This window comes from Neoarius graeffei, chromosome 4 (genome assembly GCF_027579695.1).
Source record: "Neoarius graeffei isolate fNeoGra1 chromosome 4, fNeoGra1.pri, whole genome shotgun sequence".
NCBI classification, from domain to species: Eukaryota; Metazoa; Chordata; class Actinopteri; order Siluriformes; family Ariidae; genus Neoarius; species Neoarius graeffei.
The window spans coordinates 21,489,983-21,502,970 of NC_083572.1; the positions used below are offsets into that span (position 1 = coordinate 21,489,983).

At 40.8% G+C, this 12,988-nt stretch overlaps 1 protein-coding gene across 1 annotated transcript; it reads right to left on the reverse strand.

The window, feature by feature from the left end:
• Positions 1 to 1,721: 1,721 nt before the first annotated feature.
• fhl2b (four and a half LIM domains 2b) lies at positions 1,722 to 12,214 on the reverse strand. The gene is made up of 5 exons (XM_060918174.1): positions 12,044 to 12,214; positions 5,402 to 5,576; positions 4,822 to 4,991; positions 2,657 to 2,843; positions 1,722 to 1,943 (listed from the first exon to the last, which is right to left on the reverse strand). Exons 1-5 carry the CDS (start codon positions 12,197 to 12,199, stop codon positions 1,792 to 1,794), a joined length of 840 nt encoding a protein of 279 aa, XP_060774157.1. The 5' UTR covers positions 12,200 to 12,214; the 3' UTR covers positions 1,722 to 1,791.
• Positions 12,215 to 12,988: the final 774 nt, after the last annotated feature.

A 12,988-nucleotide genomic window follows, 5' to 3' on the forward strand; every position in this document is an offset into this window, starting at 1 on the left:
GTAAACTCTAGAGACTATTGTGTGTGAAAACCCCAGGAGATCAGCAGTTTCTGAAATACTCAAACCAGTCCATCTGGCACTAACACCCATGCGACAATGAAAGTCACAGAGATCAAAATTTTTCCCATTCTGATGTTTGCAATGAACATTAACTGAAGCTCTTGATTTGTATCTGCATGATTTTATGCTTTGTACTGTTGTCAAGGGACTGCCTTGTGGACTGATAAAACTGTTTTAACTAGTTTTATATGAAACTTATATGAATATTTTCCATAAAATGTTTGTAAATAATCCCACATTATTTTAAAAAAGCAAATTAAAAATAAGTGCTGAATTAAAAACCCATCTAACTTATGTAAATAAAGATACAAATTTCGTTGTCTGGTGGTTTTGTGTGTGTGTGAGAGAGAGAGAGATACGTTGCCTTGCGTTTATGACTGTGTTCTCTGTGGTGGTATACAGACGTCTTACAATTGCAAAAGCCATCAAAAATCAATCAGGTTGATGCATTATCATATTCTCTTAAGTATGGAGCTTCCCTCTGCACACTTCGTGCATGGGGAGCTCTGCTATTATTTAAAGTACATGATTACAATGTACAAGTTTATGTTACAGTTTGTTTAAAGTAAATTTTAATCCCTAATGTGGAGTTTCCTGCTTTGTTGATGGAGTTTATAATGTTTAGTTGCAGGTAAGTTGTGCCATTAATCATTGGTGTAATCATGTCTGGAATGTGGCGGCACGGTGGTGTAGTGGTTAGCGCTGTCGCCTCACAGCAAGAAGGTCCTGGGTTCGAACCCCGGGTCCGGCGAGGGCCTTTCTGTGTGGAGTTTGCATGTTCTCCCCGTGTCCGCGTGGGTTTCCTCCGGGTGCTCCGGTTTCCCCCACAGTCCAAAGACATGCAGGTTAGGTTAACTGGTGACTCTAAATTGACCGTAGGTGTGAATGTGAGTGTGAATGGTTGTCTGTGTCTATGTGTCAGCCCTGTGATGACCTGGCGACTTGTCCAGGGTGTACCCCGCCTTTCGCCCGTAGTCAGCTGGGATAGGCTCCAGCTTGCCTGCGACCCTGTAGAAGGATAAAGCGGCTAGAGATAATGAGATGAGATGAGATGTCTGGAATGTTTAATTTTCTACAAGTGCATAGTAAAAGGTTTTTCGGTTATTGGTCAGTGTGTGTGATCAGAATACAGACAAAAACTGGTTCTTGTATCAAAGCAAACCCTAAATGAATCCGCAAATCATAACAATAAAGCATAAGGAACATTGATATGGAGCGTCACCTCAAGTCCCCTACTGTCTCAAAACATGTTTTGAAGCCCCATGACCCAGCATAACATCACTAGGTGTCAATGAGGCACAATGTGCTCCTATTTTTCACAAAAATCTTTGACACAAGACACTTCAGCTTGATTGTCTATTTTATTAACAGCCATAACATACAGATAACTCTGAATTTTGTAGATAAACAGTCTCAGAATCATGCTATTAGTCCATTTCAGTGTTATGTCAATAGAAATCTGTAATATCTTAAATCAAAACAGTCAGCATAAGGCCTTTTTCAAAGCATGTACTACTTTGGGTAACCATACTCATAAGGGACAGTTTCCCCCTTATATTATCATAATAATATCATAACAGTTATCAATTTTAAAGTAATAAACATATCTAATCTGTTTGAATGATTCATATGTTAGTGAAAAGTTAGGCTGGTTAGATTAAAATAGTCATAGGAGTTCAGCTACCTATTATTTCATGCCATCTGCTGCTTTTCCACTTAGATGGTCTGTGCTCAGATGTCTTTGCCACAGTCAGGACAGAGGATTTTGTCCCTCTCAGTCAGGAAGCCACGACCCACCAAGGACACAGCACAATTTGTACAGTTGAAGCAGTCATGGTGCCACTGGCGCTCCTCGAAGGAGATATACTTGCTGCCTCCCAGACCTGCAGTTTCCAGGATAGATTTGCATTCATATTTACATAAATCGCATAAAAAATGAAGGTTATTTATTATCTCAAATGGCACACTTTGCATACTTGTAATGCTAGTATGTAATATGTTCACGCTGGTAAGATCAGTGAAATGTTGTTTACTTTTAATATCCAGATACTATACTCTGTATGTAGTATGTTCATTGTTCATGTTTTTATCATACTATTGTTATTAAAGGAAAATCCTCTTGGATAATCATACAGGCACTACACTAATATAGGACCCAAGTTTGACTAGCGGCAGCACCATATCCCAGCTTCATAGTAGATTTTTTACAATATGTCAGGTGAATTTTTCTGATCTTTCTGGAAAAAAAAAAAAACAAACCCAAAAACAAACCAAAGTATTGTCAAATATAAACAACAGCCCATTATGTTGGGAAAGATATCATTGTTTTAAAAGATAGTGTCCTAGTTTATTCAGTCATACTAGGTAGAAAGTTTGCCAGAATGTTATGCTGGGCATCCGATCAAGACTAATTATCCACTTGAGTGATGTAGCTGATGTTGAGGAATTGAACAAGCTCTTTAGTTGAATAAAGTTACAGTATGTTTTGCAAATTCTATTTATTCTTGTTATATTTTTGAATTAACTTCTTATGTGCAGGAGCCTTTGGTTTTTCACTGTTTCTAGACATCATTGTAAAAATAAATAAATAAAATACCACTGATAGGGTTGGTACAGGAGGTACACTTCTTGGCATAAAGGTTACAGAAACAGGTGAGGCAGTAAGGGAAGCCATCACAAGAAGTAAAGCGCTGGCCAGTCAACTGCTCCTTGCAGCCTGTGCACCGGAAGCAGGCTTTATGCCACGGCTGCTCATGGTAGGTCACACCTCCAGTAGTGATTGGCTAAGGGAAATAAAAAATATTTACATCAAGTTAAATTACTGTAAACATAAATTATTTGTAAAGACAACTTGATTTGCATATAAGTTCTTGAATTTATTTTGCCATATTCTTTAAATATTAGACACAGAAAGGATTATAGTGACATGAAAAACACGCTTGTCTTTTGCCTTTCCATTCAGTTAATGGGAAAGTTTATTTGTTCATCGATTTAATGTTTTCAAATCTACAGTGTCTTGCAAAAGTATTCATCCCCCTTGGTGTTTGTCCTATTTTGTTACATTACAAGCCAGGATTAAAATGCATTTTTGGGGGGTTATCACCATTTGAGTCACACAACATGCCTACCACTTTAAAGGTGCAAATTGTTTTTTGTTTTTTAATAATTAAGATGAAAAAACAGGAATCTGGAGTGTGCGTAGGTATCCCCCCCCAAAAAAAGTCAATACTTTGTAGAACCACCTTTTGCTGCAATTACAGCTGCAAGTCTCTTGGGGTATGTCTCTGTTAGCTTAGCACATCTAGCCACTGGGATTTTTGCCCATTCCTCAAGGCAAAACTGCTCCAACTCCTTCAAGTTAGATGGGTTGCATTGGTGTACAGCAATCTTCAAGTTATGCCACAGCTTCTCAAGTGGGTTGAGGTCTGGGTTTGACGAGGCCATTCCAAGACACTTAAATGCTTCCCTTTAAGCCAGTCCAGTGTAGCTTTAGCAGTATGTTTAGTGTCAATGTCCTGCTGGGATGTGAACCTTTGTCCCAGTCTCAAACCTCTGGCTGACTCAAACAGGTTTTCTTCCAGAATTGCCCTGTACTTCTTGTCATCCATCTTTCCTTCAATCCTGACCAGCTTTCCTGTCCCTGCAGATGAAAAACATCCCCACCACATGATGCTGCCACCACTATTCACTGTAGGAATGGTGTTCTCAGGGTGATGAGAAGTGTTGGGTTTGCGCCACACATGGCATTTCCCATGATGGCCAAAAAGTTCTATTTTAGTCTCATCTGACCAGAGAATCTTCTTCCATGTGTTTGGGGAGTCTGCCATATGCTGTTGGGCAAACTCCAAATGTGTTTTCTTATTTTTTTTCTTTATGCAATGGTCTTTTTCTGGCCACTCTTCCATAAAGCCCCACTTTGTGGAGTGTATGGCTTAAAGTGGTCCTATGGACAGATACTCCCATCTCCACTGTGGATCTTTGCAGCTCCATCAGTGTTATCTTTGGTGTCTTTGTTGCATCTCTGATTAATGCCTCCTTGCCCGGTCTGTGAGTTTTGGTGGACGGCCTTCTCTTATCAGGTTTGTAGTGGGGCCACTATTCCTGTAATGGAAATTTTTTCCATTTTGCTATAATGGATTTAATGGTGCTCCCTGGGATATTCAAAGTTTGGGATATTTTTTTATAACCCAACCCTGATCTGTACTGCTCCACAACTTTGTTTCTGACCTGTTTGGAGTGCTCCTTGGTTCTCATGTTAGTTGCAGAGTCAGGGTCCTTCCCGAACAGGTTGATTTTAATCATTAATCAGAGCTCATTCAGTGTATGCTCTTTTTGTCATGTGACAGATCATGTGACACTTTGATTGCACACAGGTGGATCTTAATCAACTAATTATGTGACTTATGAAGTGAATTGGTTGGATCAGATCTTATTTAGGGATTTCATATGAAAGGGGGTGAATACCTATGCACACTTTAGATTTCTGTTTTTTCATCTTAATTATTGTTTGTGTCGCAATAAAAAAAAAAATGCACCTTTAAAGTGGTAGGCCTGTTGTGTAAATCAAATGGTGCCAACTCCCCAAAAATCCATTTTAATTCCAACTTGTAATGTGACAAAATAGGACAAACACCAAGGGGGATGAATACTTTTGCAAGACACTGTATATTACTCTTATGTCATAAACTGTGAACAATGTTGTAGTGTGTTCTATACATTTTCAGGACATATTTAGTAAGCTCTTGTTGTTATTCGTGTCACCTTCTTGCACTGCACACACTGTAAGGCAAACTGCTTCTCATAGCAGGGCACACAGTAGTTGCTGTCGTCTTTTGGGATGAAGCTCTTGGTGCCGATAGGCTGCTGGCAACGTTGGCAGGTGAAGCATGTCTCATGCCAGCTGTTACCCTTGTGCTCCATTTTCCTCGAACCTGAGAAAGTGGGTTCATATAATCAGTAGCTTATACACACTTTAACTCTTCTGTCAGTGAAACACCCAAACAGAACCCTGAACATCAATAAATACCACTGATAGCCCTCCCTAAATTACTTAAATACTGTAATTAAAGAATAAAACACAACAGGACATGGTGCTACAGGAAAATAATTAATGACAGGGTGATGTGTTACCACCCCAAACCTGATCATTTTCCTGTAAGTGTTTTATTCTTCTTATACTACAGCAATTTACCAACTCTGTTTTTATTTATTAAACAATACCACATTGTATATTATTACGTCTATAAAACAAGTCTCCAGGCAATGGGAATCTCCAGTGTCAGTGCTTTGTAACATTTTCTGACAGAGAAAATTGTCAGGATGAAAGGCTTTGTGCTCTCACCAGGCATGATAGTCTTCTTGCACTCATAACACTTTGACGAATACTCGTTGGCATAGCACTCTGTGCAGAGCAGCTGCTCGTCCTTGGTTGAAAACGGTTTGTCTGCTATGGAGCATCTACACTTGAAGCACTGGAAACAGTCACTGTGCCAGTGGCGGTCCTTGTAGGAAAGATCCTGTGTGGGACAACACCATGCAGGCTGTCAGTGCTGGGAAAGTTCATTAAGATTTAGATGAGTGATGAAGATGTAAAGTAAATGACTTGACTCTCATGTTCCATGGGGAAGCCATAATCTAAAGGTTAGAGAAGCAGTTTTGGGACCAAAACATCACCAGTTCAATTCTATGGACCAGCAGGAAGCGCACAATTACCGTTATTTATTTTTACTAAAATCACCATATCTCTGCAACCATAAAATATTTTTTTTCAAAATTCCAAAAACTATTATCTTCTTATGGTGTCCCTTTACAGAGAGCTGATTTTAAGGTGAATTGAAACTTTTTGAAATTTTAAGGTAAAGTCCCTACAATAATCCTGGAATTGGTGTGTAGGAAAAGGCCATTGCAAGATTAATTTATAATTTATAATATATCACTCTGTGATAAACTTCCCTGTATAGTTCTGAATCTTGTCGTTGCCTTTTTATCCACTGAAACACATGCAACATTATATTGCATCTAAAACCATGATTTCAGTATCAAATGAATGGACATGCCGTCCTGTTATCTCTCTCAACTAACTCATTGTTTTTTTTTCCTGTATTTATAGGCTCTGAAAGAGATTCTCTCACAACATGAGCAAAATATCCGCTGTTCTATTAATAGTCAAGTCAAATTTATTTTTATAGGGCTTTTATCAATAGACATTGTCACAAAGCAGCTTTACAGAATTTTAGTGACTTTAAACATGAGCTAATTTTATCCCTAATCTATCACTAGTCTATCCCCAATGAGCAAGCCTGTGGCGACGGTGGTAAGGAAAAACTCCCTCAGATGACATGAGGAAGAAACCTCGAGGGGAACCAGACTCAAGAGGGAACCCATCCTCATTTGGGTGATAACAGATAGCATGATTATAACAGTTGTAACAGTTTTAACATGAAGTCTGTTTTGTTGATGTTATAAACTGTTCATTGATGGAAACTTGAGTGCAAAACTGTTCATGACAACTGCAGTCCTAAAGTTAGCAAGTCAACTGTAGTCCTCAGCCATAAAAGCGTTACTGTAAGGCCAAGTTTACATTAGACCATATCTGTCTCGTTTTCTTCGCGGATGCACTGTCCGTTTACATTAAAACGCCTGGAAACGCCGGGAAACGGGAATCCGCCAGGGTCCACGTATTCAATCCAGATCGTGTCTGGTCCGGTGCTGTGTAAACATTGAGAATACGCGGATACGCTGTGCTGAGCTCTAGCTGGCATCATCATTGGACAACGTCACTGTGACATCCACCTTCCTGATTCGCTGGCGTTGGTCATGTGACGCGACTGCTGAAAAACGGCGCGGACTTCCGCCTTGTATCACCTTTTATTAAAGAGTATAAAAGTATGAAAATACTGCAAATACTGATGCAAATACTGCCCATTGTGTAGTTATGATCGTCTTTAGGCTTGCCATCCTTCCACTTGCAAGTGGTAAGTGACTTGCGCACAGCGGCTCAGTCCCGAATCACTGCTCGTGCACTTCACTCGCGCACTCTGTGAGCTTGCAGGGCCGGAGTGCGCACCCTCCAGAGGGCACTCGCTGTTCAGGGCGGAGTGATTTGGAGCGCAGCCGCTGAGGAGGAAGCAATGAGCCGCACTGACACGTTTCTCAACTTACGTGCTGAATTAGTCATGTGATTAGCGTATCCATGTATTGGCATTGCTGTGTGCACGCGAATCGTGTATTGGCGTTGCTGTGTGCACGCTAATCGTTTTTAAAAACGTTAATCTGATGATCCGCTGATACGGTCTAATGTAAACCCCACCTAAGTGTCCAGAGCCATCTTCCAAGTGTGACTTTTGACTGTCCATATGGGGCCATCCTTTACAGGAGTGATGTGATCAGACTCCAGCCAGATGTAGGGCATCAGGATGGATCAGGCAGGTCTGAGGAGCAGAAGAGGTCAGCATCTTGATCTCAGGATTGACACTGACTTAATACTGTGTCTTCAGGTACTAGTAACACATCATAGCGGAGCTCCCGCGGAGCACTAGCCTGGCAAGCCAGACTAAATGTGAATATTTAGTCTGGCCTCGATCCGTAGACATTTCCGAAGGGGGTGGGAGGAACAAACCGCTGTCTTTCAAACTGTCTCTGTGCGTATAGGCCAACGCTCTGACCAATCAGCGCAACAGTGACGTAGTCAGAGCGACAGAAAGCAGTGGGGGAGACCTTGAAATAAATAATTTTTCAAAATGCGTATTAATTAATAAACAGGTTCTAGATATTAAGAAGTTTGGAGATAATGACCACAAGTTTGGAGTCTGTACCACATACACTCATTTTTTTTCCAAGTGTTTTTCAAGGGTTTGCTTAAACTGTTTTTGAGAGTTTTTATTTAGTGGTGTTTGGTGAAATAATTTCCCTTAAATTTAAAATAACGGGAAAATAAGAAACAATCAAAAAGTAATGTTTCAAAGCTGTTTATTAATTCTTCGTACTGGACAAACTAGCCCCATCCTTTTGGCTACGAGCGGAGCCAGCTGGTAGATCAGACTTTTGCCATAGCCGGTCGGCAAAACAGCGAAAATGTCCTTCGTGAAAAGGAATGAGCAGAGAGCCTCTTCCTGCTCATGTTTCAATGAAAACTCCAAGTCTAATTCTTCTAAAACTGATTCCAAAGCAGAGTCAAACGCGCGCTGTTCACTAGCCGTAGCCATCTTTCCTGCTGTGCTTTCTCCAGTGTCGCGCAGCTTTGTCGTCACTCCTGCAAAAGCCCGGCCAAAGAATCCAAACAAAAACCTTGCGTTGTGATTGGCGGGCACGATTTGATGCCCAGGGTGTTTTTGTTTATATGGTGCGAGGCTAGACCCACTCGCTAGGCAAAAATATTTTTGGCCGCTAGGTGGGTGGGTCTAGTTTACTAGGCTAGCGGAGCACCATACCCAAGAAAAAATGGTAAACCCATCGAGTCAATTTTTTGTGGTTTGTCCGTGTACCACCAGTCATACACACCGCCTAGTGGTCAGTGTTAGTAATTACCAGTCATACACACCGCCTAGTGGTCAGTGTTACTAATTACCAGTCATACACACCGCCTAGGCACGGTGGTGTAGTGGTTAGCGCTGTCGCCTCACAGCAAGAAGGTCCGGGTTTGAGCCCCGTGGCCGGCGAGGGCCTTTCTGTGCGGAGTTTGCATGTTCTCCCCGTGTCCGCGTGGGTTTCCTCCGGGTGCTCCGGTTTCCCCCACAGTCCAAAGACATGCAGGTTAGGTTAACTGGTGACTCTAAATTGACCGTAGGTGTGAATGTGAGTGTGAATGGTTGTCTGTGTCTATGTGTCAGCCCTGTGATGACCTGGTGGCTTGTCCAGGGTGTACCCCGCCTTTCGCTCGTAGTCAGCTGGGATAGGCTCCAGCTTGCCTGCGACCCTGTAGAACAGGATAAAGCAGCTAGAAATAATGAGATGAGATGAGATGAGATGAGACACACCGCCTAGTGGCCAGTGTTAGTAATTACCAGTCATACACACCGCCTAGTGGCCAGTGTTAGTAATTACCAGTCATACACACCGCCTAGTGGCTAGTGCTAGCCAGTAAAGAAATAAAACAAGAGATTGGCTCTCATCTCATTATCTCTAGCCGCTTTATCCTGTTCTACAGGGTCGCAGGCAAGCTGGAGCCTATCCCAGCTGACTACGGGCGAAAGGCGGGGTACACCCTGGACAAGTCGCCAGGTCATCACAGGGCTGACACAGACACAGACAACCATTCACACTCACATTCGCACCTACGGTCAATTTAGAGTCACCAGTTAACCTAACCTGCATGTCTTTGGACTGTGGGGGAAACCGGAGCACCCGGAGGAAACCCACGCGGACACGGGGAGAACATGCAAACTCCGCACAGAAAGGCCCTCGCCGGCCACGGGGCTCGAACCCGGACCTTCTTGCTGTGAGACGACAGTGCTAACCACTACACCACCGTGCCGCCGAGATTGGCTATGATATAAGAAAATTATACAACCCAGAAACAGATGGGAGCTCCGCTTTTAGGCAGTGCCTAAATCTATATATTACCCATCTTCCATCAAATACTGCCTGTAAACAAAATAAACTGTCTAAACAACCACTCTCTTCTCCTTTAGGTATTTCATCCGAGTGTGCTATAGCCAAAACAGCCAAAGCATCTGTGTCTACTGTAGTACAAATAGCAGCTCCTCTTTCTTCAAATACTGCATCAGGCACAAACAGAAACAGCCTTTCCACCCTCTCCTTCAAGTATAGCATTGGAATTTTAGTAAAAAATAAATAACGGTGATTGTGTGTGGCCCCCCGCCGCCACACACACACACCTTCCTCTACTTAACGTTGTAGCACAAAATAGAAAGGAGCTACATAGTCCTAATTGGTACTGTTAGAACCAGAAAAGATTGTAGTTTTATAGGCTACTTAGTTTTGGTGGTGAACCCTAAGAGCTGCTGCGCACTTCCTGTGCACAATGCATATGGCACAATGTGCCAGCCACTCCTGTCGGCACCGAAAGTGAAAGTGCCTAATTACTGCCATTATTTAACCTTGTATAAAACTTCAGAACTGCTATCAGTTAAAAGGATAAAACACTAAGGACAACTAATAAATTCAAGCAACAGGCTAAACACAAGCTTGACACTTATTGTGTGGTGAGCTCTTTGGGATGGCGCTTCTGACTTTTGTTTCCAGATTGTATGAACTACTCTGCGTAATGTGAATTAACCTCACAAATGTATCTTTTTCAAAACGTATGGAGCAGACAACAAACCATCCTGTCGGCTTGAAGTTACCTCTCTTTGTCCGTCCAAATCGAACCTATTCATTCCGTAAGTGTCCTGCCGACTTTGGGCTATAATGGATTGAAATTCCGCTTTTTTTTAATGGCCTACACTTGAACAGCTTTGAACGACACATCTCTTAGGAGACATACTTTGGTTTTAATTTTGTTGTGGAATTTAAAAAAAATAGTTAAAAATGTGCTACACTTGACGTCACGACCTTTGAATTAACAGTAACTTACGAGGAACACATTCATGTAATGGCAGACTCAAAAGAGCCAAACTTTACCGGCTAAATAGAACATGTTCCAAGTCTCGTATTAAAGTACAATTTAGACAGTAAACTATTTAACAGATTTAGTTTTATAAGGTGTAATTTCCAGGGGTGATGTCATTTTCGTAAGACTAGCACTTTAAAATACCTCAGTGATTAGCTGATTGGTACAGTGCCTCACAGCAAGCAAGTTCTGGGTTCAGATCTGCTGGTCAACTGTGGAGTTTCCTCATCGTGCCTGCATAGGTTTCCTCCTTGTGCTCTGGTTTCCTCCAACAGTCCAAAGAGTCATAATAGGTGTATTGGGTCAATTGGCTACTCTAAATTGCCCATATGTGTTTGTGAATGGCTGTTTGGCTATGTGTTAGCCCCACAATAGACTGGCGACCAGTCCAGGGTGTACCCCACCTCTCAACCAAAATAATAATAAGTTACATTTATATACAGCTGTTCACAAACCCAAGGTTGCTTTACATAGGGAAACAAAGAAGGAAAAGAAAAACAGCAGATTAAGCAGTAAAGGAGGAAGAGTAGTGTACCGTTTTCCATGGACTACAATCATCTATTTGCTTATTTGCTATGCAGAACTGACCAAATCCAAGTTATTAATGCCACATACGCTTCAGCCAAAAATTGAACTGGCGAGAATAAGCTTGTGTAAACGTCCAAGATTCATGGGTTAGTGATCTAATTTAGTCCATACTACCTCATATTGAACTAAGCCTCCTCATGAGAACATGAATCTCCTCAGGCTGCTCTGGGTATGTTGTATGTGACTCTGGATAAGAGCATCTGTTAAATGCCTGTATATGTATTGTAATGTAATGAGTCTATATACTCTATATTTAATATACTTCTTTTCATATTTATAATGACCAGTCATTTATAATACTTTTATCTTATCTTACTCTGGGGTCCAATTACACAGAAGATGATACTTGTAGAGTTTGTAGTAGTATAGAGTCAACCCCATCACTGCTGCCAATCTTTATGATAATAAATTAAAAATAATTTATAATTAAATGCCACATTAATTTTTTTTTGTAAAATTTGCTAAAGCGATTAACACCTTCACAATTAATATCTTGTCTAACATCCCCTGGAGAGGAAAAATAAAAACTTATAATACCTAACAAAGTTTAAGGCAATTGTAGACGATCTTGTGCTCTGGATGTATGTAAGTTTGGGGTCATTTTCTTGGTAGATGATTCATCTACAGCCAACTTAACCAGGTTTAGGAATAAAACATCTCAATAATCTCAGTAATGTTTTCTTTTCCTTTGAAAGGCACCTTTGAAAGGCCTTGTAAACAATCACTTTTACTATTGATCCACCGTTTGTGAAACTTGAAACTAGGTCCCGAAGAGAACACAAGGGTCAAGATGAAATCTGATGTAACGTGTACTGATGAATTTACCCTGCTGTCGCAGCCAATGGGTTTCTTGCACTCCTCACAGGTGTTGGAGTAAAGGCTGTTGTAGCACTTCACACAATAGGGGTTCTCTTCTCGCAGCACATACTTGTTCCCAAACAGGGACTCCTTACAGTAGTGACAATCATAGCGTTCTGCCATTTGGGGTCCAACAACAGCTGAAATATATGTACAGTATAGTGATTTACAATCGCAAGTGCAATGAACGTGAATGTGAACATGAAGGAGTATTTACTTGATCATACTTTTCCCCCAAAATGCCATTGGAGGAGAAATTAAAAGTAGAAGTAAACATTGTACAATCAAAGATACACAAAAGACGTGTTTTTGGTGGAGGTTTTCTAAATGAAAGCATGAAAAAATGTTGGTCTTTACCATGTTTGAAATTTGAATGAAACATAGCAAGGTTAAAACCTGAAATTTGTAATTGGCAATTCTGGATTCAGCTTAAAAAACACAGGGTGTTTCAAAAAATTTGATATCATTTCACAATCTAATAACTTTGCCAATTCTCATTCAATTGACCTCAAATTTTAACAGCATGTGTGGAAACTAGTCAAAATTTTATGTTTAATGTTTTTTGTTTTTATCTTTTTAGGTATAGAAATGCCATTCACTGGAAAAGAAAAGGTGTTTTGTGTGTTAGAGTATGCTTGAACACAGTCGAGCAAGACTGTGCAGCATGCATTTATGAGAGAATTCTCTAAAAATGCACTGTTACCAGAAAAGACTGTTACCAAAGACATGCTACAGAGTGTTTGGCAGGAACTGGACTACCGACTTGGCATGTGCCATGTCTCAGGCAGCGCGCATATTAAAAATTTGTGAAATCGTTCATGGAATCCACATACTTTTGAATTTCTCATTCAAGTTTTGAGAAATAAATCTTATATTGCTCAACACTAAGCCTGTTCAGTTTCATTTGCCTAG

What these genes read in the sequence shown, in the direction of transcription:
- fhl2b (XM_060918174.1), bottom strand. Translation starts at nt 12,199, where the DNA reads ATGGCAGAACGCTATGATTGTCACTACTGTAAGGAGTCCCTGTTTGGG. An exon ending in AGTGTGTGCAGTGCAAGAAG is followed by an intron (nt 2,844 to 4,821) that starts GTGACACGAATA and finishes TATTTCCCTTAG; the next exon opens with CCAATCACTACTGGAGGTGT. An exon ending in CTGTACCAACCCTATCAGTG is followed by an intron (nt 1,944 to 2,656) that starts GTATTTTATTTA and finishes TGGAAACTGCAG; the next exon opens with GTCTGGGAGGCAGCAAGTAT.